The sequence below is a fragment of the Pipra filicauda genome, unplaced genomic scaffold, assembly GCF_003945595.2.
Source record: "Pipra filicauda isolate LSUMZ 115617 unplaced genomic scaffold, ASM394559v2 scaffold30_size5312502_pilon, whole genome shotgun sequence".
Taxonomy (NCBI): Eukaryota; Metazoa; Chordata; class Aves; order Passeriformes; family Pipridae; genus Pipra; species Pipra filicauda.
Window position 1 is genome coordinate 5,288,846 of NW_024104432.1, and position 23,366 is coordinate 5,312,211.

General features: G+C 42.2%; 1 protein-coding gene and 1 long non-coding RNA gene across 3 annotated transcripts; one reads left to right on the top strand and one right to left on the bottom strand.

Moving 5' to 3' along the window:
• Positions 1–1,131: 1,131 nt before the first annotated feature.
• PTP4A1 (protein tyrosine phosphatase 4A1) lies at positions 1,132–14,826 on the bottom strand. Of its 2 annotated transcripts, none has more exons than XM_027730523.2 (6): positions 14,552–14,826; positions 7,347–7,896; positions 5,751–5,843; positions 5,248–5,378; positions 3,578–3,652; positions 1,132–2,749 (listed from the first exon to the last, which is right to left on the bottom strand). In XM_027730523.2, exons 2-6 carry the CDS (start codon positions 7,449–7,451, stop codon positions 2,632–2,634), a joined length of 522 nt encoding a protein of 173 aa, XP_027586324.1. In that variant the 5' UTR covers positions 7,452–7,896; positions 14,552–14,826; the 3' UTR covers positions 1,132–2,631. The 2 variants fall into 2 exon arrangements, with proteins under 2 accessions (XP_027586324.1, XP_027586326.1); XM_027730525.2 differs by having other exon boundaries at positions 7,347–7,893; positions 14,552–14,752.
• Positions 14,827–14,940: 114 nt separating this feature from the next.
• On the top strand, positions 14,941–17,530 carry LOC120323655. Its single transcript, XR_005564326.1, has 2 exons — positions 14,941–14,970; positions 15,447–17,530. It is a non-coding gene; the product is annotated as an uncharacterized LOC120323655 (long non-coding RNA).
• The last annotated feature ends 5,836 nt before the right edge of the window (positions 17,531–23,366 follow it).

Here is a 23,366-nt window from a genome sequence, read left to right on the forward strand (position 1 = left end):
TCTCCTACATGCTAAGGAATTCTGTAAATACAACCACCATTTACAAACCAAATTACACAAGCCATTAAGTTCACAGCACAAAACAGTCTAGCAGATGACAAGAATGTGCTACCATATGATTAGGTACTGCTACAATGTAACTCTTGAAGAGACAAAGCAGTTATATAGTCATCCTACACATCGAAAATTAGATGTGACATTAAAGCCCGTTTTCCATGCCAGGCTTTTGCCTAAGGATACAGTAATTATTTTCTTCCTTGAATTTGTAAATTCATATCTATTACATAGATTTTATTCAACGTGCTTTATGTATTTCCATCTGCTATCTTATCTTCACATTTTGAGTGTTGTTACCATTTTAGTCCCTAAAGCGTACTGGAATTGTTAGACAAAAGAGGAAGAGACATTTTCTGCTCCTTAGAGAGTCATGACCAAACATGGAAACAGTTCAAAAGTTGACTTGATCTTTGCTTTAAACAGACATTTGTTATGCAGATTTTTCCTCTTCAGAAACCTGTTTACTAAAATCAACTGAAGTCAAGCCTAGTCTCAAGTTTAAAGTTCTAAAGAACATTTTAGTGATGGGAGCTTGGTTAAGAGCTCTTAACCTAAACACAACCCTTCTTATCCATGTGAATTCTGTAGAGACAGAGCAAAATCTGATCTATGTATAGAAATTGCATTAATAATTTTAAGTAAGTAAAAAAATTCCAGGCATTTTACTGGTAGCTGTTTTACAGATTCGTCCTAGTTTCATGACTGACCAAATTATTATTTTTAACTTGATTTGGACACTAATCTGTGTTAAACCAGTATTTACATCAGCCTGCTGTACTACTGAGTTACAGAAGTTTTGTAGATTTTGTCTTTGCCCTTGTTCCTATTATCTAGTTCATCTTGACAATAGAAACATTGATGTCTTTGGACATCATCCAAAAGAAAAGATATTATTTCCTCAGTCAAATGAAGCTGTATTCCATTAAACAAAATACCCTTTAAACAAAGCTTTACTGATGCATATACTCTTCTGCCTTTGCTGCAAAAACAGCTTCAAGAACACTAAGGAAGTAACCTATTTTAGTACGGCAAGTCACAAGTAAGCTACATAAAGAAATACTGTACTTTCTATCATTAATTTTTGTCCACATTTATTTATGAGGAAAAGAAACAGCAAACATTACAACAAAGGGGACATTCAGACCCAGATTAAAAAAAAAAAGAAAAAGAAAACAGATGCCTGATTAGATTCTGAATTTAGGCACCTCAAAACTGCTGACAAAGTACACAAAAATGAGTGAAAGTGATGAGCATTTCAGCAAACTTTTAAGTGCATTTCAGTATTTATTTAGATGTTTTAAGCTCTCGCACTAGATTTTACAAGCTGGTGAACACTGGCAAAAGTATTTCTCCCACAGAACTATAACCACACATTCCCAAGACAGTATAAATATATGGTTGAACTAACATTAATACACATCACCATTTTATCAATTACATAATAAAACAAATTATCAAGTATCCAAATATTAAGTTACGCAGCTTGAAAGGCATACAAAATATTACAGAGATCTGCCCAAGTCATAGCAGAAACTCAAGGAGGAAAAACGAAAAGAAGAAAAAAAAAAAATCACACTTTCAACAAAGCGATAGTTGGTAAACAACTGTCAATAGGTACAGTAAAAGAAAACTACAAGATTTTTCAGAAATTTTCTGATTAAGAATTTTTAGCTACAATAACAAAGCATTTCTAAGTTTTAAAAAAATATTTACTAAAGTAAAGGGCATATTCTATACTTCCTGCACAAGACAAAGGCAACATTTTACTAGAAATATTAAATAGCCCCTCCCAACCTTTTCAGGCCCTCTGTTAAGTTGCACATGAAGTGCCAACAATAATTTTACTGTAAGGCTTTTTGTCTGGAGACATTAAAGACTTGTGTGCTTCTGTACAATTTAAAAGATCTTCTACATGAATAACCAGAGAGTAATGACTTGTAAAATGGAAAGGTCTGCAAGTAACAGAAAAGTACAGATGCAAGGGTAAAAAGTTGCTGTAATTAATAGTATTAAAAAAACAGACTGTGCAAATCCTGATAATTCTAGTGCGATTGTGGGAGACAAAACATACAGTGAGCAGGCAAGACTACTTTAGAGGCCGTATTCTTCAATATTGAAATGACTGTAGAAAAAAAGATAGTAAGGTCCAGATAAGCTGGTAGTTCTCACATCATCAGAACTATGCTCATTTTAAGGAAAAACATATAGCTGATATGCTGGGTGTTTTGGCACCTAATCTCTCTACAGATTCATTTATTTTAGTACCCCAATTTTTAGTAGTTGAAACTAGGTGGGTAAGACTCAACGGCATGATTCAAGGATATTTGATCTGGTAATCAATGAACAAGGAGACAGCTCGGAAACAGGGTACAGCAAAAACATTTACTGGGTCTCCAAACGGATATTTACTTAAACATAGAAGTTGCATTTCTACTTAGCCTTTAGCCTATTAAATACTCCTAAGGAAGCTTCCTTTACTACTAAAAAATACCAGACTGATGTCTCTGGCATGCAGTCTGCTTAATTCTAGTTTCCATCCTTTATTCCCAAGGAAGTACTATAGGCTGTTAAGCTTTACTGAATACAACAATTATTTCGGTGACCATTGGAGTCTTTAAAGCGCAGACGCATCTTGGGGCGGTATTTCTCCAAGTACAGAAGTTGCTTGCTGTTGAAAGCTCCACGCCGCTTCCTAGATGGAGGAAAACATATTTTAAACAGAACATCAATCTCCTGCCCAGTGAAATAATATCACCAACCAGAGAAAAATATTTTTAGGTCACTTAAAAAAGCCACCTTTAAGTCAAGGCTATAACCAAAATAGGCATAATTGAAAGTTCAGTGCCAAGAAAGAGGGTGGTAGCTTCCTTTCACAAATACCTCATTGGACCACATGCTCAAAAGAGTCCATAGCATTTAAGACAGTGTTCTACCTCTGATGTACAAAATCCAGAAATCTTACAGTATTAAGAAAGTACATAAATATTTTAAGTCCCCATAATAAGAAGTCAAACAGAAATTGAACTTTGTTTTCTCAAACCGTTAAGTACGTGAAAAAAAGGTACATGTTGATTGACTGTTTGGAATACCAGTCTTCCTGTTCCTCATTTTATATAGAACCACTACAAGCTGAATTTAACTCTTCAAAGACTTGGCAATTATGCAAGAAGTATTATGGTATTGTTTATAATAGCTGCAGCTTCTTTTAAATATAGTTGAAACCTGAAAATTAAGACATTGCGACTAAAAATCTTCTCATCCAACTTACACTTATTTAAAAAATCCAAGGAAATATTTGTTTTCAGTAGACCACCAGGAAAGACTAGGAAGAACATTTTAGCACACTTTGGTCTAATACAGATGAAAGGATCCACCAATGTGAATGAGTGTTACTTCTAGCTAGGAGACAACTTAAATTCTAAAGGTATTCTGCCTCTCATATGTAAAATTTCCTTTAGTGCCCAAGGATGTACCAACACGCTAAATCTTGGAAACAGCTACATATTAGCTTCATACTTACTGTCTTATGAACTGCACTGCATCTTCATACTTCATTCCACATTCTATCAGTGCAAGAGCAACTAAGACTGGAGCTCTAGTTCAAAAAAGAAATTATATTCAGTTTAGCTTTTGTCAATGCATACTCAGAAAAACCTTTACCCAGTTCTCTCTTTTGTCCTATGTATCTGATGCTTCCACTCTGGGAAGGCAAAAAAGGCAGAAGGCATTTCTATATTAATTGAGCTATTATACCACTTGTTTTTGAGTTACCCATTCTCATTAAGATAAGGGTTTAAATTAACTCTGGTCAACCTTAGCTTTTGACTTTAGGTATAGGAGAGTACAACTGGAATAAAATGAAAGTAATCTTCAACCATTTGTTTCAAAGCAATTGATTTTGGGGAAGAGTTGCATATGGGTTTCTATCCTCCACAATGAAGCATCCCTAGAAGCAGTCTGAACTGCCAAAGCAGAAAACAGAAGAGGAGTGTCAGGTTCAATAAAAACGGACAAAATGTAGAAGTAGTGTAACAAGTTTTAGGAACAGACTAAATCCACAGGCTGCTGCACTCCCCTGAGGATTTCCTTGCTTGCCACAGTATTCTTCATCTGACAGAATACAGTTTTCAGTTAGAAAAGCTTGATAGAAATCAAGCCCAAATACATTAGCAATTTATGGTTCAAAAAAAAAAAATCATGCCACACGTGAGCAACAGAGTTGTGCATCTAGTAGCAAGCTTAAGTGATTTTGTATGTTCAGGGATTTAAGAGAAAACATACATGATAGAACGCTAGAATATTCTTTTCAACTAATTAGCTGCCCAATTTTGAAGAAAACCCAACAGGTAGCACTCTAAGCAGCAGAAAAAGACTTCGGTTTTGGCAACATTCATCGTTACAGTCAACTTTGTTACATGTGAAGCCATAACGCAGTGGATAAGCCAGGCTTGTAGACAGTAAGATCAGAAACTTCCATTTTAGATTGGACATACTGAAATCCATAGCTATAATATAGCAACTGCTTTTAGAACAGATCTAGTTCCCAGGTAGTCTAGAACAATAACAGAAACATCATTATGTTGTCCCAACTGTTGGAACTGTATTTAAGACAGTGGCAGCAGACAGAGGGAGCCAGGCTAAGAGGAGAATATTTAGCATTATCACTAATAATTTTGAGGTCACTTAGATATGAGACAAATAGATGTTTGAGAGTTTGGAGAACACTTTTCATCCCTCAGATAGGTGATGGATAAAAGCTGGTCTTGATGTGCCAGAACCAGCCAGTTTGTGGATAATGGTTACAATACCCATGGTACAAGGAGACTGACAATAATACTGAAATGGAGATGAAGAGGAAGCAGGCAAGTCAATAAAAACAAAAGCATTAGAAAAAAATGAAGACTTAGTAAAACAGAAATACCAATGGGACACTTATCAATATGCTTGGTACAAAAATATACTTGTTTACTTAATGCAGTAGATTTTGTGAGAGCTGTGATTGTAGCATCATCTGTTGACCAAAAGGCCTTAACAGATGCATACAACAGTTTCCTGCCATCTTCACTATTTTTAAGTGTGAGGTCATTCCAATATGGGATATGTGACTATATTACATTTACCTCAAATGTTGTACTAGATCTTAACAAGTCTGACCAGGAATTCAACAGATCTTTATAAAGCTTCGCTCACCTTCCAAGACCAGCAACGCAGTGTACAGCAATACAACAACCAGGTTCTTCACGAAATTTAACTTTAAGGAGGTTTAGCCAATCATCAACAATCTGGTTGGATGGTGGAGCACCGTCATCAAAGGGCCAATCCTAGAATACAGGATGACAAATACACAAAGATGGAACTCTTTTTGCTTGTAAGATGTGTGTGTAGGCAAAAAAAGGAGGGGATACAATGGACAATGTGCTGACAGCTAAGGAAACCATTTAAACTTACGATTTTCTAGCAGTATAACTATAGCAATATTAGGAATACATTCCTTTCAATCAGTTTTCATTGAGCATATGATTTTGATCAAAACTGAAATTTTTTCCTGACAAGAAAGAATGACTGCACAGCTTTTTCCTCCATCAGCTGCTTGAACATACTCATAGAGTTAATAAGGTGGTATTGAAAGAATTATTTTTTGGAGAAGGGGTGGGGAATGGGTTGGTTTTAAACTCTGCTTTTACACTACTTACCAAAACCTGAATGCCTTCTTTTTCCACCGGAGCAGTGTCATAAGTAGCTTCACACACTCTTACCACTGTGGTAACACCATATTTCTTAAGTTCCTAGGGAGTGAAAAAAAAGTTGTTGTGAGAGCAAACTAGTTGCACTTGACCATTTAATTTTCTCAGTAAGCTTACTCAGTAAGTAATTCAAAAATTTTCAGTAAGTAACCTCATACAAATGCTTGCCACCCTGTGAAGAACAGAGAAAGATGAAATAACTAAAAATCTATGTGCTCATGCCAGATATCATTAAGTTCTGCTGCAAACATAGTTTTACGTGCAGATTAAGTTTTGTTATGTTGGATCAGACTTTTTTTAATCTAAAATCAGATCCAGCTAAATATTAATTAATCAAGTAGTCCATCTCCAAAAGATCATTCCTTTTAAAGGAACAGGAAGTTTACCGGTTTGCAAAGCTACATACTTCAGTAAACCACTCTGAGTGAGGTCTAAATCTTCCCCTTCTCTCTCTCTGCTCAAAATAGGTATGTAAGACCACTTACTGTTAAGAACTATGAGTTGTCCTAACTAGTGAATAACAAAATTGAGCTTTCCAAAAAAGCACTCACTCTTTATTATTCCTGCAACGACCCATCATTCACATTGTCTGAACTGAACTGCCTGAAGCATAGCCTAAGCATACTTTATCTACGTGTGGCAGTATAAAGTCAAGCAAATGTTATTCTACTGTGTTTCCCATAAATTATACCACTCCAAATGCAGAATTGAGCTATAATACACCTAAAATCTTGCTAATGAGGGACTTTGCAAACTCAGACCTTACCAGGAAGTAACTTTGCAGGAACTAGCATACACTTTATACACCAGCACACTTCATAGTTCCAACACACTGGATACAAGTTTTTGATGATAAATTCGATACCAGCAGTATTAGCAACATATGCCAAGCTACCTGGCAGTAAACAATTTCAGCACGTACCAAAACACTTAAAGTAACTTCAGCACCTCTGGATGCAGAGTAAGCCTACTGCCACAAATTTCACTCAAGCAGACACTATGACATAGACGATCCTCTTAAGCTACATTAAAACCATAATCTGCTAACACTGGAGGAAGCTAGGCAGTGAAAGCATATTGCAAGCCTGTTATTTGTTCCTAAGGTTCTGATCCACGACATATAGTGAATTATTATCTTTTTAATCACTATGCAGTAAGTGCAAGGAAATGTTACACCACTTTAGCCCAATCTGAATTCAAGTTCCTATCACTAGCAGATATTTGTTTTGTTCTACACATAACTCTGCCAAATAATTCCTGTTTTCAGACCTAAACAACGTACTTAATGTACCATTATGGTATAACTATTATTTGGCTTCACTCTCAGAATTACATTTGTGAAGGCCAAAGTATATCTGAATAGATTTGTCTGTAGCTCTTTGAAGCACAGCATCAGTATTTGAAAAAAGTCAATATACAAACAATTTCAGTACTTCCTCATGGCTTTCACAGCCATTAGCAACTAGTAAAGAAGGAAATTGTAAATACAGCATGTTGCTCAGGCATTAAAAAACCACATCAGTAAGAACTGTGTCCTGGCCTTACCTCTATAAATTTGTTTAAGGTTGCATTGGTTGGATTGTGTGTGATCAGGAATCTCATGTTCTTGTAGGTGATTTCCACAGGAGCAGGGCGGTTCATTCGGGCCATATTGATTTAGTTAAACATGCAACAAGATTATGAAAGGATTAAAAAAAATTCTAATACAGAAGTGATGTAGAGAAACTGAAGTCTACTTCACTATACTCCACGTGAAATTCTCAGTGCTTGGAAGTATGAAGTTGGGAGCAATGGGAAATGAAATGAACCTCCTAACAAGAAGCAGCAATTCTTCAATCCAGTAATACTGAGGCAAAAGAAAGGCAGTGCACTGAGGTTTACCCCATCCAGGTCTGAATTCTGTTGTTAAATGCTCTGCCGATTTCAATTCAAAACTTCTTATCCTGGTCAACCACTCTTAGGGGGGCTTCTTGGTGGAGTAGTAATGAATTTCTACAGTTCACTTGTCTGCATAGAGGTCGTGCTGTGCCTGGCAGTAGTCTCCACTGCCCTTCAGAAACTCCATAAATGTGTGACCAAGAACACCACAGAACTGCTGTAAAGAGAGGGGGGAAAAAAAAGCATAATGAGGACAGGTGAAACAAGGTTATTTTTAAGACATCAAGCATTATAAAATGAAAAAAGAAAAACACAGCAACTAAGCAGTTTCATGAAGTTTATTTTTTATTCCAAGAATTAGGTTTCTGTAAGAATCCTGTCACCTTTCTTAGCAAGGATTATTTGAAAATAAATACATTTACTTAATACAAAGTTTCCATATAGGGTTATTTCAACACCAAATGCTGAAATGTTTTAAAACACCAATTCAGATGTGCTAAACATAGCAACAAGTTTTAAGAACCCCAGTATTTATATAAAGCATACTTTTTCCAGGATACCCATACAACTTCCTTTTCCATTCTGAATTGAGAGACATCACAACATCTACTAAAGTTACAGTGACTTTAAGTAGTCTCATGAAAGCAAGGATGAGATTCCTTGAATATTCAAGTTCAGCAGCGGACAATTTTTAGTGTCTGAACAAAACTATCAGTCTCTACTTAAAAGTAAAATCACTTGTCTTAATGGCTAAAAAACTTACTTTGCTTGTAAGCATCATTAATTCACATACAGAACAGCCAGTAGAAAAAAAATGCACATAAATCCACCTGACTTAAATAGGAGGCCAGGAAAGCAAATGCAGTCTTTGTGGCCTAACAACAAAATGTGAGCTTTCGAACACTTTGAGACTTTCAAGGCACACAGATTTCTAACTAAGGAACATTTCACATACTAAAGGCTGAGGACCCATGGCAACCTTCATATGCTTTTAACTGTCTTTTCACACCAGGACTTTATTTATACCAAGATAGCAGTAATAGTCTAGCTAAAACCATACATAAGCAAGTTTATTGAACAGATTATTCCTGTCCAGTGGTATGCTGTTTAGTTATGGTTAAATTTATATATATAATTACTACAAGACGCAAGTAGGAATTAAGATAGCAAATGAACTGCTCCAAGTTGAGTATTCATTTGCAGATGTTGTAAATGAAGCACCAAGATATGCTTTTATGCACTGTGGAACCCTTCCAGCTGAGGAGTTAGTTTTGTACCCAGCCACAGTACCAGTCCTGCTGAGGACACCTGCGTAGGGAACAGAAGGGAAAACAAGAGGAGTTCTGTTTCCCAAAAGAGAGGTACAAGTTGAACCACGTGCCCACCAAATATACTTAGGTACCAGAGAGAAACATAATTGATCCCACAAATGTTTAGCAGAAAAAAGTTATTTATGTTAGTCAGTCAACTCATATTCATTTTCAGACAGCTTCCTGATAAGAGTTTTAAGGTGTTAATTGCAGGCATGACTTGTAAAAAACAAACAAACAAAACAAACAAACAAAAAAAACCACACAAAAAAACCCCAACTTGCTAACAGATATGATAATTAAGTTAACAGAAAGAAACTAAGATAACAATTTCACATGCATTTTGCTGCCAATCCAGAGATACTACCATCAGCTGGTAGTCAAAACTGTAGGATTAAGTTTGCCAGTTGCAAAAAACCTATTTCAGTTTTTATTTTTGACAACTTGAGACAGCAAGAACTCTAAATATAATAGGCATGAAAAAGGAGTAAGAAGGGTCCTCTGAAGTCAAAGGCCAAGAGAGTAACAGGAACCAGGAGAATTCAGACTCGGAAGAACTCCAAGAATCATCATCTGACTCACCAGCCATGTCCTAGCAGAAGGTGGCAGGTGTGCTTTTAAAAGCCTCCTAGGACCAGACCTAGGAAACAGCTAAAATAGCAACTGAAAAAAAAGAACTGAAGATAACTTATTTAAAGTCGCTTTCAATTAGTTTAAGAAGCAGAACAGCAAAAAGGGACAGGACAGCTTTAAGCAGATACAGCTGCACAAGGTCTTGTGCTACTTTTTGCATGCACTGGCAGATCTCATGTTTATCTCTTCCTAAGAAGAATCACAGACAGTCCTTTTCCCTGGTAGAGGATGAGGGAGTGGAGGCTGTCGGAAACAAAAATGCATGAAAGTGATCTTAAGGACACAGAACGGGGGGAAAAGGAACACAGTGTAATGGGAAGCAGTTAACATGTCTCCATACTAGGACAGGTAGGGAGAAAGAAATAATCAGAATTCATCCAGCCTGCTAGGTAGGCTGCCCTTAGCATGCAACTAGGAGTTCTCAAGACACCAGACAAACTCATCGTGGGGATAAGGAAAAGGGCAGGCAGCAAAGTATTAGTTAAGTAAAAAATCATTCATTTTAATGCAAATTGCTAATCACATCTAGAAACTGGGTGCACAGTTCAAATTCTTATACAAAGTTGAAGCAAGTAGATTATGCAATGTTACATTTGAGTTCTATGTGTTATTAACCCTTACAGAGGAATTCATTTTGTTAATTACTGACTTAGTATTACACACACCAGCACCTTAATAATTCACACAGCTAAGGACCTAACCAAGAATGTATTTAAGCCTCACTGTTTGCCTTGGCAACTGCTGCTGCCGTATTATAAAGGAGCAAAGTTCATATTTTCCTTTGATGTGAATGCCATCACTTCTTACCAATGCTAGCAGGAAAGCTTCACATGCAGACCAACTCCTTTAGACAGCAACACACTGTACTACACTAAGACAGCTCTGCCAGTCTAGTTTAGTCCTGTTCTGGGAGTCAAATGAAAATTAAAGACAAGTAGTACATGGGCATGCTGTTTGTGTTATGGCATTAAGTTACAGTACAAGGCTTCATCCACCTTCAGTAAAAAGACCTGGAAGATGAGAAATCAGCTATAAAAATACTGTTGTAGTAATTAAGACAACCTCAGGCTTTGAGGGAACTCAAATGATGTCAGGAACTTTCAAGAGGCTTGGAAACAGGGCTTTAGAATTACTACATTGTCTCATACAGTTTTGGCAGGTAAGCATGAAGTTGCCTAAGTGAAACTCAAATGCATAGTGTATGCAGAAGGTTCTTTAACAGAGCAACACCAACTCATTGCTTTTACCATTAAGTTGGGTACTCCCGCATATTCTTTTCAATTTACATATAAGTTTTCCTTGAGGAAAATTAACACTGAAGGATTTTGGAAAAAGTAGCAGTTTCCATCATGACAGAAAGCCAAACAACATTTAGACCATTAGAGCCATCAAAATAAACTTAGGAAACAAAACTAAGGTTAATATGCCAGGGCCACATATTAAGAGAAGGCAACCTGTCCATTATAGGTTACAGCTGTGTTAGTTATGATTGTACCACCTACTATAATTCATGCTAGCAAAAGTCAGAGAACAGTCTATTCAAGTAGAAGGAAGACATCTTGAAAAGAAAGGCTTTAATTCATGCCCTTCTTTGAGACAGAATGCTAAAGTATCTGTCTCCACTGACCAACAGATTCACATGTATGTTAATTCATGGTTTGAAACAATCACTTGTGTCTGACAAAAACGGTTTATGAAAGTAATCTGTTAAATCGTTACTGATATGGGGAAAGCAAAGAGGTGTAAGGTTATCCCATGCTGTTGACATCCTTATCCACAACTCGGTGGCATCTTGAAAAACATGCAAACAAAAGCACTTGCTTATGCAGTTACATGACACTTTACCTTCAGAAGATGAGCAAGATGATTCACAGTTGCTCAATCCACCACCTCATAGACCGAAAACATTTATATACAGAACCAACTATATGGTCTTCCATCCTCTGAAGTCAAGACCTGATACGCACTCACCTACTAAAACCACAGGATCAGAACCAGAGAACTAAAATAAGCTACATTTCATGACAATTTGAGAACACCTGCAAGGAAGTTCATTGCTCTAACTTACTACCTGACAAAAAGTTACTGAATGACAGATACCCCTGACTTCCTCTTACTACTCAAGGCTTAAATAGCAACTGCCAGAGCAGTCAGGGAAGAGTGGGAGGGTAAGGGATACAAACTGTGAAGCCCTAAGGCAAGACAGAGGCACACCTTTGTAAGGTGCTGTTGACAAGATGTATCTCCTATCTACTGGGCAGATGAATGCCCGTACTGTAATATCCACAGTGATAACATTGTCCATTTTAGCCACAGACAGCAACCCATTGCCTAAGAAGATACACTCAGATCTCACTGACAGGAAGGGAAAGGTTTATCATAAATTTGTTGCGACATGCTCTCTGCCAGAAGGATGTTCTCGTGGTTCAAATATGCAGTGAAGGGGGAAGAAAAAATTATCTCAAAACTTCCTGTATAACAAGTCAATGCAACTTCCAAAGATGATGAAACTGAGGCCATGTGACTGCGTTCAAAGTTCTTCTGTGTGGACCACAGAAACAACATGCTAAGAAGCCTTAGCAGATATTGCGGAAAATAAGACACCACAAAACCCATTTCATTCCCTTGTCTAAATGACTTAACAATGCCATTTCAATAGCAAACTATTTAAATCCCACCATTCTACTAAAATATTATTCCATTATGTTTTAAGCAATAACGTGAGAAATTTAGCACATACACAGAAAGAGAGTTATTGCTGTATTTCATCAAGTTTAATAAAGTCATTAACACCTAACAGGAAGTTGCTACTGAGAAGAATGTGGTAAGGAGTTACTGACTTGCGTTTAATACAGAAATATCTCTTCTATTGATCCGATAAAGCAAGTTTTAATTTTTTAAAGAAGGTGAATATCTGCTGCTAGTTTACAATTCAGTAATACTCTTATCTGGGCGCTCAGGTTAATGTTTAAAAGTCATCACTTACAGTCAGCCTACACACCGGGATAGATCCGGCATTCTTATGTGGCACATATTCTGCCAGAAAAGGGAAGTTTCACTTGACGGAAGTTATTAGATAAGGCTAAATTCTATTTATTTACCGCCTTACTGACACATTTAGTTTCAGTAAGACAATGACAACCTTCTCCCTTGGCTCCTGCTGTATCTGTCACTCATTTTCCTTTCTCTCTTATATTTCTTCTCATGGGTCTGCAATTTCTATATTGCTTCTTCCACATTTTTCCCCAAAACAACTCTGTTCCTGGCAAGACAATTTCAATTTCGCTGTTCCATCACTAGAATAATATGAGCTGACATTTAAGTGTAATCTTCAGTTTTCTTGGTTTGGCAGTTTTATGAGATTACAAAGAGACAGGGTTCATACTTCTGAGTCACTGCTTTTGAAAGACTCAGCAGATGCAGGTAGACATACTGGAAAGTTGTTTCCAGCAGAAATAGGAAACACCAGAATCACAGGAACCTCATGCCAAAAAACTGTACAACTGTCAGCTCATAATACTTGCCATGCGCATAGCTGCCTACCAGAGAGCAAACAATCCTGCTTCTGTTACTGTAGGTTCCTTGATTTTGTTAGTTTTTTGTCTTTCTTGTTTCCCTGCTTCTGGAAGGCATGCTACCACCAGCAAGCCATGTGTTATTTGATTGATTGTGCTTAAATATACAGAGCGCTCTGTGGTCACAGATGTTAGGCAGCACAGGCACCGAGATTACTAGAGGGGGTAAAAAAAAAACAAACAAAAAAAACCCGGCAAGCATATGAGGAAAGCAAAATCTTCCAATGGTGAACTGTGATCCACCTCCAGAAGGAAATGCCTTCCTTGAGAAGCCAGATGGCAAGGTCTTAAAAGCAGGTTCGGTCAAAATTAAGGTATCTGACTACAATCGTCAGCTTCTGAGGTTCGAAGCAGATTGTTAGAGAAATATCTGCTTCAACGTGTACTTAATACTTCTCTGCGGACCCTTCCTGCCGAACAAGACAGGCTGCACAACCGAGTTCGGGCATACCCCACCTCTACTGCATAGAGCTCATTTTGGAAAGGACTCACGTCCTCGCTCGCAGCCGGCGCTGCCTCCCCGCCCGAGCACGGCGGAGACAAAGCCGCCGCCGGGCCGCCTTCGCCTCGACCGCGCACGTGGGGCCGCGGCGGGGGGCGAGCGCCAGCCGCGGCAGCCGAGCCTGGCACCGGGCCGGGCCGCCAACCGCCCGCGGGCAAGCCCCGGCTTGCCCGGACAGCGCCGGGCCCCGGCCGCCCCCAGCCGCGGGGTGCCGGGCTCCCGTCCGCCCGTCCCTCTGTCCCCGGCGAGGTGACGGTGTCCGGGCCGCGGCAGCGCCGCGCGGGCCGGGCCGTGTCCCGGTGCGGCGGTCACGGGTTCGCATCACGCCTCGATCAGGCTCCCGACGCGGAGCCATCTTGTCCCCCGGAGCCGCCGCCCGGCTCGGCCTCCCCCCGGCAAGGGGCTCCTGGCACGGCCCTGGGCGCGGAGCCCCGGCCCCGGGGGCGCTGCCCTTCCCGGCGGGAGACCCGGCCCGGCAGACACAGACCCCGGCGGGGGGAAGGCCGGGCCGGCGGGCGGGGCAGGCGGCAGCTGGGTTCACAAAGCGGCTTTGTGCCCGGGCCGGGCCGCCCGGGAGCCGCGGAGAGGTCGCCATCTCCACCTTTCCGGCCGAGAAGGGGAGAGGGGCGCCGGGGGCGGCAGAGAGGCCGAGTCCTGCCGCAGCCCGGCGGGCTCGGCGCTCCAGCGGCCCGCCCGAGGGGAGCCGCAGCCCAGCGCTTCGAGAAGCCGCCTGCAGCCGGGCGAGAGAACAAAGGGATAACATGGAGGAGCAGGGGGAGAAGCGCGGGGAGCCGGGCACGGTCGGGCGGCCCGCGGGGCGGGGGCCGGAGGGCGCGGGCAGGCGGCACTCACAGGAATATGGTTACTCATTGAAGACTGTAGCCTGATCATACAGCCGGGGTGCGGGCGCCACAGCCGGGGGCAGGAGGAGCAGAACCAGGAGGGGGAGGAGGCGGAGGCGCTGGAGGCCGCGGAGCTGCCGGCGGGGGTTCGGCGGCGGCGGCGCGGGGCAGGACCATACAGCGGCTGCGGCGGGCGGACGGCTCTGCGGGCAGCGCCGGGCGGACGCGGCTGCACCAGGAGCGACACTCGGCGCCGCCTCCCCCACGAGCGCCCCGGCCCCGCCCTTCGCCCGCGCGCGTCACTGACGGGCGTCGCTCCCGCCCAATCAGAGCCGCCGTCGGCGCGTCCGGGGCGGGCGCGAGGCCTCGTGGGGCGGGGTGGCGCCGGGTGCGGGCGGTGCGAGCGGCGGAGGCGGCCGGCGGGAACCGGTTCGTGAATGGGGCCGGGGCGGGGGCGCCGCCGGGGGCCGGGCTGGGCCGCCCCGCGTGGCCCCACCCGTCGGGGCCGATGCCGGCGGCTGCGCCGGGAGCGCCTGCGGCGAGCTCGGGATCCCCTTGGGCGGCGAGTCTTGGGTTCTGCCGCGCAGCCCCTGCTGCCCGCCGCGGCGGGGCGAGGCGGGACAGCCGCTCCCGCGGGGGCCGTAGGACGCAGGATGGCGCAGCGCGGGCCCCGGGCGGGTTTAATCCCTCGGGCCCTTCGCCCGCGGGCCGCAAAACCGCTTTGGCGAGTTTAATGCTGGCAGGAAGCTCTTAGCGCGTTTTGCCCGCGGATTACCCTGTGTTCTTTAAATCGGGATAAAAACGGTGATTTCTGGTGTTACACATAGGAGATCAGCCCAGTAGGCCAGAAGTGGTGTGGGAAACAACAGGGGCTCTCTCAGCCTTGTGTTCCCTCTCCCTCCTAGGGAACAGCACAGGGGTTTCTGAAAAGCGTGATCAGGAGTTGGAGCCCAGCGTTGGGAAGCACCGACAGTGTCACTGCTCTGCCCAAGGGACACAGGCACGTCAGCCGGCTGGACACCGGCAACCTGGGAAACACCTCAATGTGGGTCAGCGCCAGCTTTGTGAAATAGCAGCCTATTTTTAGATTCAGTTTGTCTGAAACTGTTTTAGTATTTAACTAGTTGTCTTTCAACTGCATGTTATTGTTACAGATTACAAGAGCCTGCAGAAGTTGTTTTTAATGTAAAAAATGAACAATTGTGAGTCTCGTCAGTGAGTATTGGCTTGTACAAAGGTATGCTGGTTTGTGGTTTCACCTAAATGGCCTGGTTTTATCTAGTCTCTACAAACCAGAAGTGTTCATGGTCACTGACTAGTGAGGTCTGTTACTCAGAACATGACTATATTACCTTTCACTCCACCTGGCTTCACGTGGCTATAAGACCATGTCTGTGCTCGCATAGTGTACTCAGCTTTTCTGGGCTATAAATAGATCTGGGCTATATTTATTTACATTGCGGTTTGTGTTTACTGACTTAGGACACGTGTCTGGGGTGAACTTGCAGCTGTTTCTACTTCTCCATATAAAACTTCTTGAAAATGTACTCAGAATGCTATAAAACAAGAAGATGATCCCAAGGTTAATGGCCGCTTGGAATATTGTTTATTTGTTGCAATGTTAGGAAGGTTTTGAGGAAAAAAGAAATAAAGTCAACACACCTTCTCTCACTAATAAAGCTTGAGGAATTTGCTCTGGATAGAGTTCTGAGATTAAACAGCTCTTTATGTGCTTTAAGCCACGCTGTTTTGTTTTTGTGTTTGTGTTGTTTGGGTTTTCTCCCTCCAACAATACATGCATCTGTTTACTGTTTCATTGCACATTAAACTGATCAGGATTTTAAGATCAGTTACTTTGTGCTGCAACATCCTTGCAGTTCCGTAGCACAGTAGTTTACACTGAAAATAAGTCAGTGGCAGTTTCTTTGAAATGATGTAAGAAAAAATAATTTAGCTCAGGAAACCTAATCTAAAAGGATTTTTTTCTTTTTGAGGAAAAGAAAGTTAAGATGCAGTTCCTGTATTTCATGGTCTGAGGTGACAAGAGATACTTGGGAGTATTACAGACAGGTAGATTCCAAAGGTCTCTTATTTCATATAACATAGAGCAGAGTAAGAAATATTTATAGGGGAGAGAGAGAAAAGTGCATAGTTACAAAGAGCCAACTAGGGAACTTATGGAATAAGTGGATTGAGGAAACAGAAAGAGATGAGATTCCTAAAGAACTTAAAAAATAAGAAAAAAAGTAAATGTTTGAAAAGAGAAATCTGTGGGGTATATTCAGAAGAGACTGATACTATTAGTATCACCATTGTTGCAGTATTAGGAAGATTAATACAACTTTTATGATAAGAGGCTATAATAGGACAAAGTTTGAATATATTTTTGAAGAAGTGGGAGTAAAAAATAAAATGTGGGCATGGCCTGAATGTCCAGTTCTTACCTAGTTGACTATTATTAATAGTTTTAATAGGCAGTTATGCATTAAACCAGGCAATTTCAAGATACTGAAGTTTCAAAAATCAAAATGGTGAGTTCTACCTTATAAATACTTTTTTTGCCCCAAGTACAATAGTGAAAAAAAATCCTGATTAACTTTATTTATGTAAAAGTGTAAATACTTGATATGCTTTGTTAGCCATTTTTGTCAAGAAGGAGAATCGTAATATGATGAGGAAGCAGTTTTTTACCTCTGATCATCTTTGTCAACCTTCCTGTACGTATAAAAATACCATTATATTATTTTTTAGCCACAGGGACCAGAACAGGGACTAGTTTTCAACATGCAGTCACACAGTTCCATGTATCACTTTGAAGTGGTTCATATTAAGTTCTTGCAAGTACACGGGTTCTGGTTTGAGAATGCTACTTCTATGGGATTCAAGAAAATTAAACTTTAAAATATTACTCTTATGTTTGAAATACATACATTTTGTAACAACTAATATAAATATTACTCAAAGACTAAATAAAAATAATTGTTACCAATATGCTTGTCTTTTGCAGACACTTAACTTCCTTAGTCCCTCTAGACAGAAGTCAGTCAGTTGTCCCTGACATTTGTGGGGGGTCTTATGTATCATAACATAAGGGCAAAAAGCCCCAAACAATCATATACTGGAAAGAAATGTCAGAATCTAAATTGGTTAAAGTATCAATTGGATGTAGTGTCTATGTGGACTAGTCCTATTTTAAATTTGAATGGAATTGGGGATTTTGTATAGCTATCAGTGTCATGCTGTTACTAGTCTGTATGGATGGAATTACCATACACACTTAAGGCTTTGCTGGTTGGATCTTTGATCTGCTGATACTAAATGTAGCCTGAAGGCTGTGTTAATGGGCATGTCATGCCAATATGTAAAAAGTGAGTTGGCTATGACTGGGTTAGACTGTCATCTAATAGGAAACTTATACATGACTAAGGTGATTAAAGCAAAAAATAATTAACGGATAGGAATATAATTAATGCAAATCAATGTAGTTCTAGGGAAAACAGCTGTTGTAAAGAAAGCTGATTTAATGCTTTGATAAGATTACAAGATTGACATAAAAGTAACTGCATTGTTGTAATGCTAAATGTTCATGTTTTCAAAGTTTTATCAAAGGAGTGTAATTAAAAATCACTTGCCACGGCTCGTTGGGATATGGGGTGAGGATCGGGCACCGCTAAATAAGGGTTCGGAGCACGGTAGAGGTGAGGGGAGCAATGCCGATTTTATTAGCATAACAGCGACTTATATAATCTTAACTCAGGGGTGGAGCTTGGGTTAGGGAGGAGCATGGGACGGACAGCTCAGGCATTCAGGAGATTGGATAGCTGGGTGCGAGGGGGAGGAGATTGGGTGTATCCAGGGGAGCGGGCCAATGGTAGCTACCTCTGCACTGCACCAAACTTCAACCAATGGCAGGCAGAGGAGCGGGAAAACAGGGAAAAGGCGGGAAAACTGTGAGGGGATGGGGAAGACAACATGGAGGACAAAATTTTAAAACAACCAAGGGTACATTTCAACTGAGGGTACATACAACCATACATTATCAAACTGGGGAAAAACTGGGGTACAACTGTCTAATCCGGGAAATGTTACATCTAATATATTTGTGTCCAGTCCTGTATAATAAAGTCAAATCCAGCATAGTAAAGTCCAAGTCGGTGTTGTTGTCTTATTTAAGGATTGTATATTTTTCTCCACGCCTCATATTTCTTCCATTCTTCCGATCTGCCTCCAACATCTCCCCCTTCTTTGTTTGATTGAACGATGGTCGTGTTCACGTTAACAGCGCCAAGAAGGACCTTTCTTAAACATAAAACTAAACAGGGTAAGATCGCACAAATAGAAATAAGACCGAAGAGGGATAAAACAAGTAACATAATAATCTTCCTGGACCATCCGGGCAAATTTGGAAGCTTAAGCCAATCAAAGAGGTCATCGAGGCCTCCTCCTTTGTCTTGTTGAATTTCTCTGACCAAGCCTTTTAACTGATTGATGCTTTGGTGTATCGACTCGGCATGGTCCGAAAAATTCATACAACACATTCCCTCGAAATCCTGGCACCCGTGGCCATGTGCCAGGAGGAGGAAATCTATCGCGGCTCGATTCTGCAAACTGACCTCTTTAAGCTTTTGGGAGTCTTCCAGCAGGCCCTCTATTGCCGATGTCGTGGCATTTGCTTCCTTGGTCAACCAGCAACCAAGGTGTGTAAAAAGAGAGAGGGCATGTGCTGTTCCGATTCCTGGAAAAGGAAAGGACGCCCAAAAGTTTTTTACCCTTGACCAGATGTGAAGGTTGGAATCACACTCTTCTGGAAAGGGCAGAGGAGTGGGCCAATATTGCGGCTTCCCAAGATTCAAATGTGGTGCAGGGAGCGAATTTTTGATCCGAATTGTCTGAAAATTATCTTCAAGCTTTGGCGACGGTTTTGATTCAAAAGGTCTAGGTCCAGGGAATCTGAGGGGAGCATTAAGTTTAGGGTTAGGATCATCATACTCAGAGTCATCTAGATTGAGAGGGGTACCTGATTCATCAAAATAAAGAGGAGGGTTCATTACATAATCAAGGGATCTTTTAGTTCTAATTTTGGGGTTGACTAATTGATTGTCCAATTTAAATTTTGCTGGGTTATATAGGGCTAGTTTTCCTACCGTGCAGGGACCCCCTTCAGGGTAGGCCCGAATTCCGGGCCATGCCCGATCTCCGCACAGCAGGAAATAGCCTTTGGGCAACTTCATGTTCCGGGGAACATGTTCCGTGGGGACGGTGGTGGCCACGGAATCGTTACACCACGGCGATTTTGTTCCTTGATATATGGGCTTATTTGCGGTGACGTTGAGGGGAGTAAATAAAACTGGAAGGGTATAACGGTGGAAAATAACACATAAAGCAGAAGGCAGGGAACCAAGCAAATCAATTTCTTGAAATGGAATATCTATGAAATTTAATGCTGAAATGGTTTGGGCTAAATTAGGGGAGTTGAAGGGTAAAGGTCCTCGGATTCTCGTCTGGGCTGTAAACGCATCCCATTCTGAGGGGGAGATAGGAATTCCTACAAGACAGGTTTTGAAGGGACTGCCTGCGCTGGGCAAGGACAAACACATAGTATCCGTGTTCGTGGCCTTGGCCAGCGTTACCCAAAGGTTCTCATTTGGTTGATTCATCCACGATCTTAAAGGGATGGAGATGGCATGGTGGATGAATCCGGACGTGAAGATCAGAAGGAACAGGAGCGTGGTCGTCTCGTTCATTGTTGTTGTTTTCTCAGCGTTGGTAAACCTTCACTCTTCTGGCTGGGATCCACTTGGGGCCTTCTGTACCTGAAATACAGGCGTACCCCTTCCCCCACGTAATTAGAGGGAAGGGGCCCGTCCATCTTTCGGTAAGCGGATCTTTATATAGTACCTTGGCCTTCTGGTCTGACTGAGATGGAGTTGACCTAAAGTGTTTGTCGATGGGACTTTTGCTTGCGTGAGTTTCAGGCTCCTCCATCATATTGAGAAAGTTGAGAACATACATCACTTTCTCCAGTTTTTCTTGGGGGGACAGGCCAATACTCCCCCTTTTTTGTTTTTTAAGCATATTTTTTATATTTTGATGTGCTCGCTCCACTATACCCTGTCCTGTGGGATTATGGGGAATACCTGTGGTATGCTGTATCCCCCACTGTTCAAAAAACTTCTTCGTGTCTGCAGACACGTAGGAGGGCCCATTATCTGTTTTTATTTGTTTTGGAACGCCCATCCTCGCGAACGCAGACAGGAAGTGTTTTTTGACATGACTACTCCTCTCTCCAGGATGTGCGGTGGCCACAATCATTTTTGAAAATGTGTCTATAGACACATGTACATATTTTAATTTGCCAAATTCAGCCACATGTGTGACGTCTGACTGCCATATCTCCAAAGGTGACAACCCTCTAGGGTTTGTTCCTTCGGGAGCGACTGGTGCGAATGATTGGCAGTCAGCGCACGTTTTGAGGATTTCTTTTGCTTGTGCCAATTTCAAGCCAAATTGTTTCTGCAGCGATCGCGCATTCTGGTGGAAAAAATCATGTGAGAGTTTCGCCTGTTGATAAAGATTAGGGGTTACAGCTATACCTGCCAAATGGTCGGCAATCCGGTTCCCCTCCGCCACAGGACCTGGTAGGGTGGTGTGCGAGCGGGTGTGGACGATATAGTAGCCAAATTGTCTTCGTTCTACGAGGAATAGCAATTTAGTTAACAATTCAAACAGAGCCCGATTAGATACCTCTTTGAGGTATGAATTTTCGATTCGTTTCACCACACCCACTACGTAGGCCGAATCCGAGATTATATTTATTGGCTCACCACTAAAAATTTGGAAAGCCCGCACAACTGCTGAGAGTTCCACGATCTGAGGAGAACCCTGTACTTTATGAATATCTTGTTGCCAATTTTCGTTTTCCTTCCAAACAATTACCGCATTTCCAGTTCTCCCCGAGCCATCGGTAAAAACTGTTTTTGCGTTTTCGATCGGGATTTCGGATTGCATAATTCTAAGCTTGATTGGGATCGGAGCCAGCCTTTGTATGAATGGGCACGCCGGGAGGTGTAGCCGAATTTCTCCCGGGTAGCCCCCGATGGCGATTTGGAAGTCGATGGAGGTCTGCAACAGTTGATCTAGGTGTTCAGAGGTCAGTGGAAGATAAATAAAATTTGGCTCCTCTCCACTGAGCTCTAGACACCTAGTGCGGCCTTTAGATGTTATTTTGCCAATCATCTCAGCTATAGTGGTGATCGTGCGGCCGAATTGATGAGGGAGGAACATCCACTCCCACAAGTAAAAGTCCTTATTATCGATTGTAAATTGGCCCAGGAGGGCCAAAGGTTGTCGTTGCTCTCTTAGAATTATTAAGGAGGATGGCAGTCCCTCCATCCTCCTACATGTCTGTCTCTGTGAAATTTTCTTTTCCACGGTGGTAAGGGATTGAAGGGCTTCTGCTGTTAAAGTTCGGGGAGAGGACAGATCGGCGTCACCCTTCAGCAGCTCGAATAGGGGATGCAAGTCCCCGGTTGTGATCCCCAACACAGGCCTGATCCAATTGATGGCTCCCAGTAGTTTCTGGAGATCGTTTAAAGTATGGACTTTTTTGTTAATCTCAATCTGCTGCGGTCTTATAGTTCTGCTTGTAATTTGAAGTCCAAGATATCTCCAGGGTGCTTCCTTCTGTATTTTCTCAGGGGATATCTCCAATCCTTTCTGTTTTAGCGCCGAAATTGTACAATTTAGTGTTTCGTCCACTGCCAATTGAGTTTTTGCACAGATCAATACATCATCCATATAATGGAAGATGATTGACTGTGGATGTTTTTGCCTGATTGGTCTCAACACTTCTGCCACGAACATTTGGCAGAGTGTTGGGGAATTTTTCATCCCCTGAGGAAGCACGCGCCACTGGAACCTGCGGTGAGGTTCACAAGCGTTGACTGCCGGGACCGAAAATGCAAATTTTGCCGAATCAGCCGGATTCAAATATATGTGAAAAAAGCAGTCCTTAATATCAACGACCACTAGAGGCCATTCAGCAGGGAGCATAGATGGTGAAGGCATTCCCTGCTGGAGGGCCCCCATTGGCTCAAGGACTTCATTTACCTTGCGCAGGTCCTGGAGAAATCTCCAGGAACCTGAGGATTTTTGGATTATGAACACTGGAGTGTTCCAGGGACTGGTGGAAGACTCCAAGTGCCCCTTTTCAAGTTCCGAATCAACCAAATCGTTAAGAATTTGCAGCTTTTTTGTGGGTAGGGGCCACTGATCGACCCAGACTGGTGTATCAGTTTTCCAGCTCAGTCTGGGGAGCTGCTGTACTTCAGTGACCCCTCCTAAAAATTTTGTTCGGGAGACAGGGTGCCCAATGTGAGCTCCCACTGCTCCATGGCGTCCCGACCCCAAAGTGTAAATGGAAGATGTAATACGTACGGTTGGATGGTGGCCGGTCTGCCCTCTGGCCCGTACACAGTTACCACCTCTTTGCTCCTGACTGGGTGCTGAACCTCCCCAACACCGCTGACCCGCACATGTGTTGTTTGTGTGGGCCACCCGTGTGGCCAGTCTTTGGTGGCGATTATGCTGACATCGGCCCCGGTGTCGAGCAGGCCCTCCACCTTGACCCGCTGCGGCTTTCTAGGCTGAGAGAAATAAAGATAGCACGTTAGGAGAGGGCGAGACATTTTAACAGTTGTGGTCCAATAGACCTCCTCCTTGGATTCTTGTCTCCGCTCCTCGTCCTCCGAAAGCACGCAGAGCAGGTCTTCGGTGGAGACCATCTTCGCCACCGGGAAACCGTCCTCAAGCTGTACGGGTGGAAG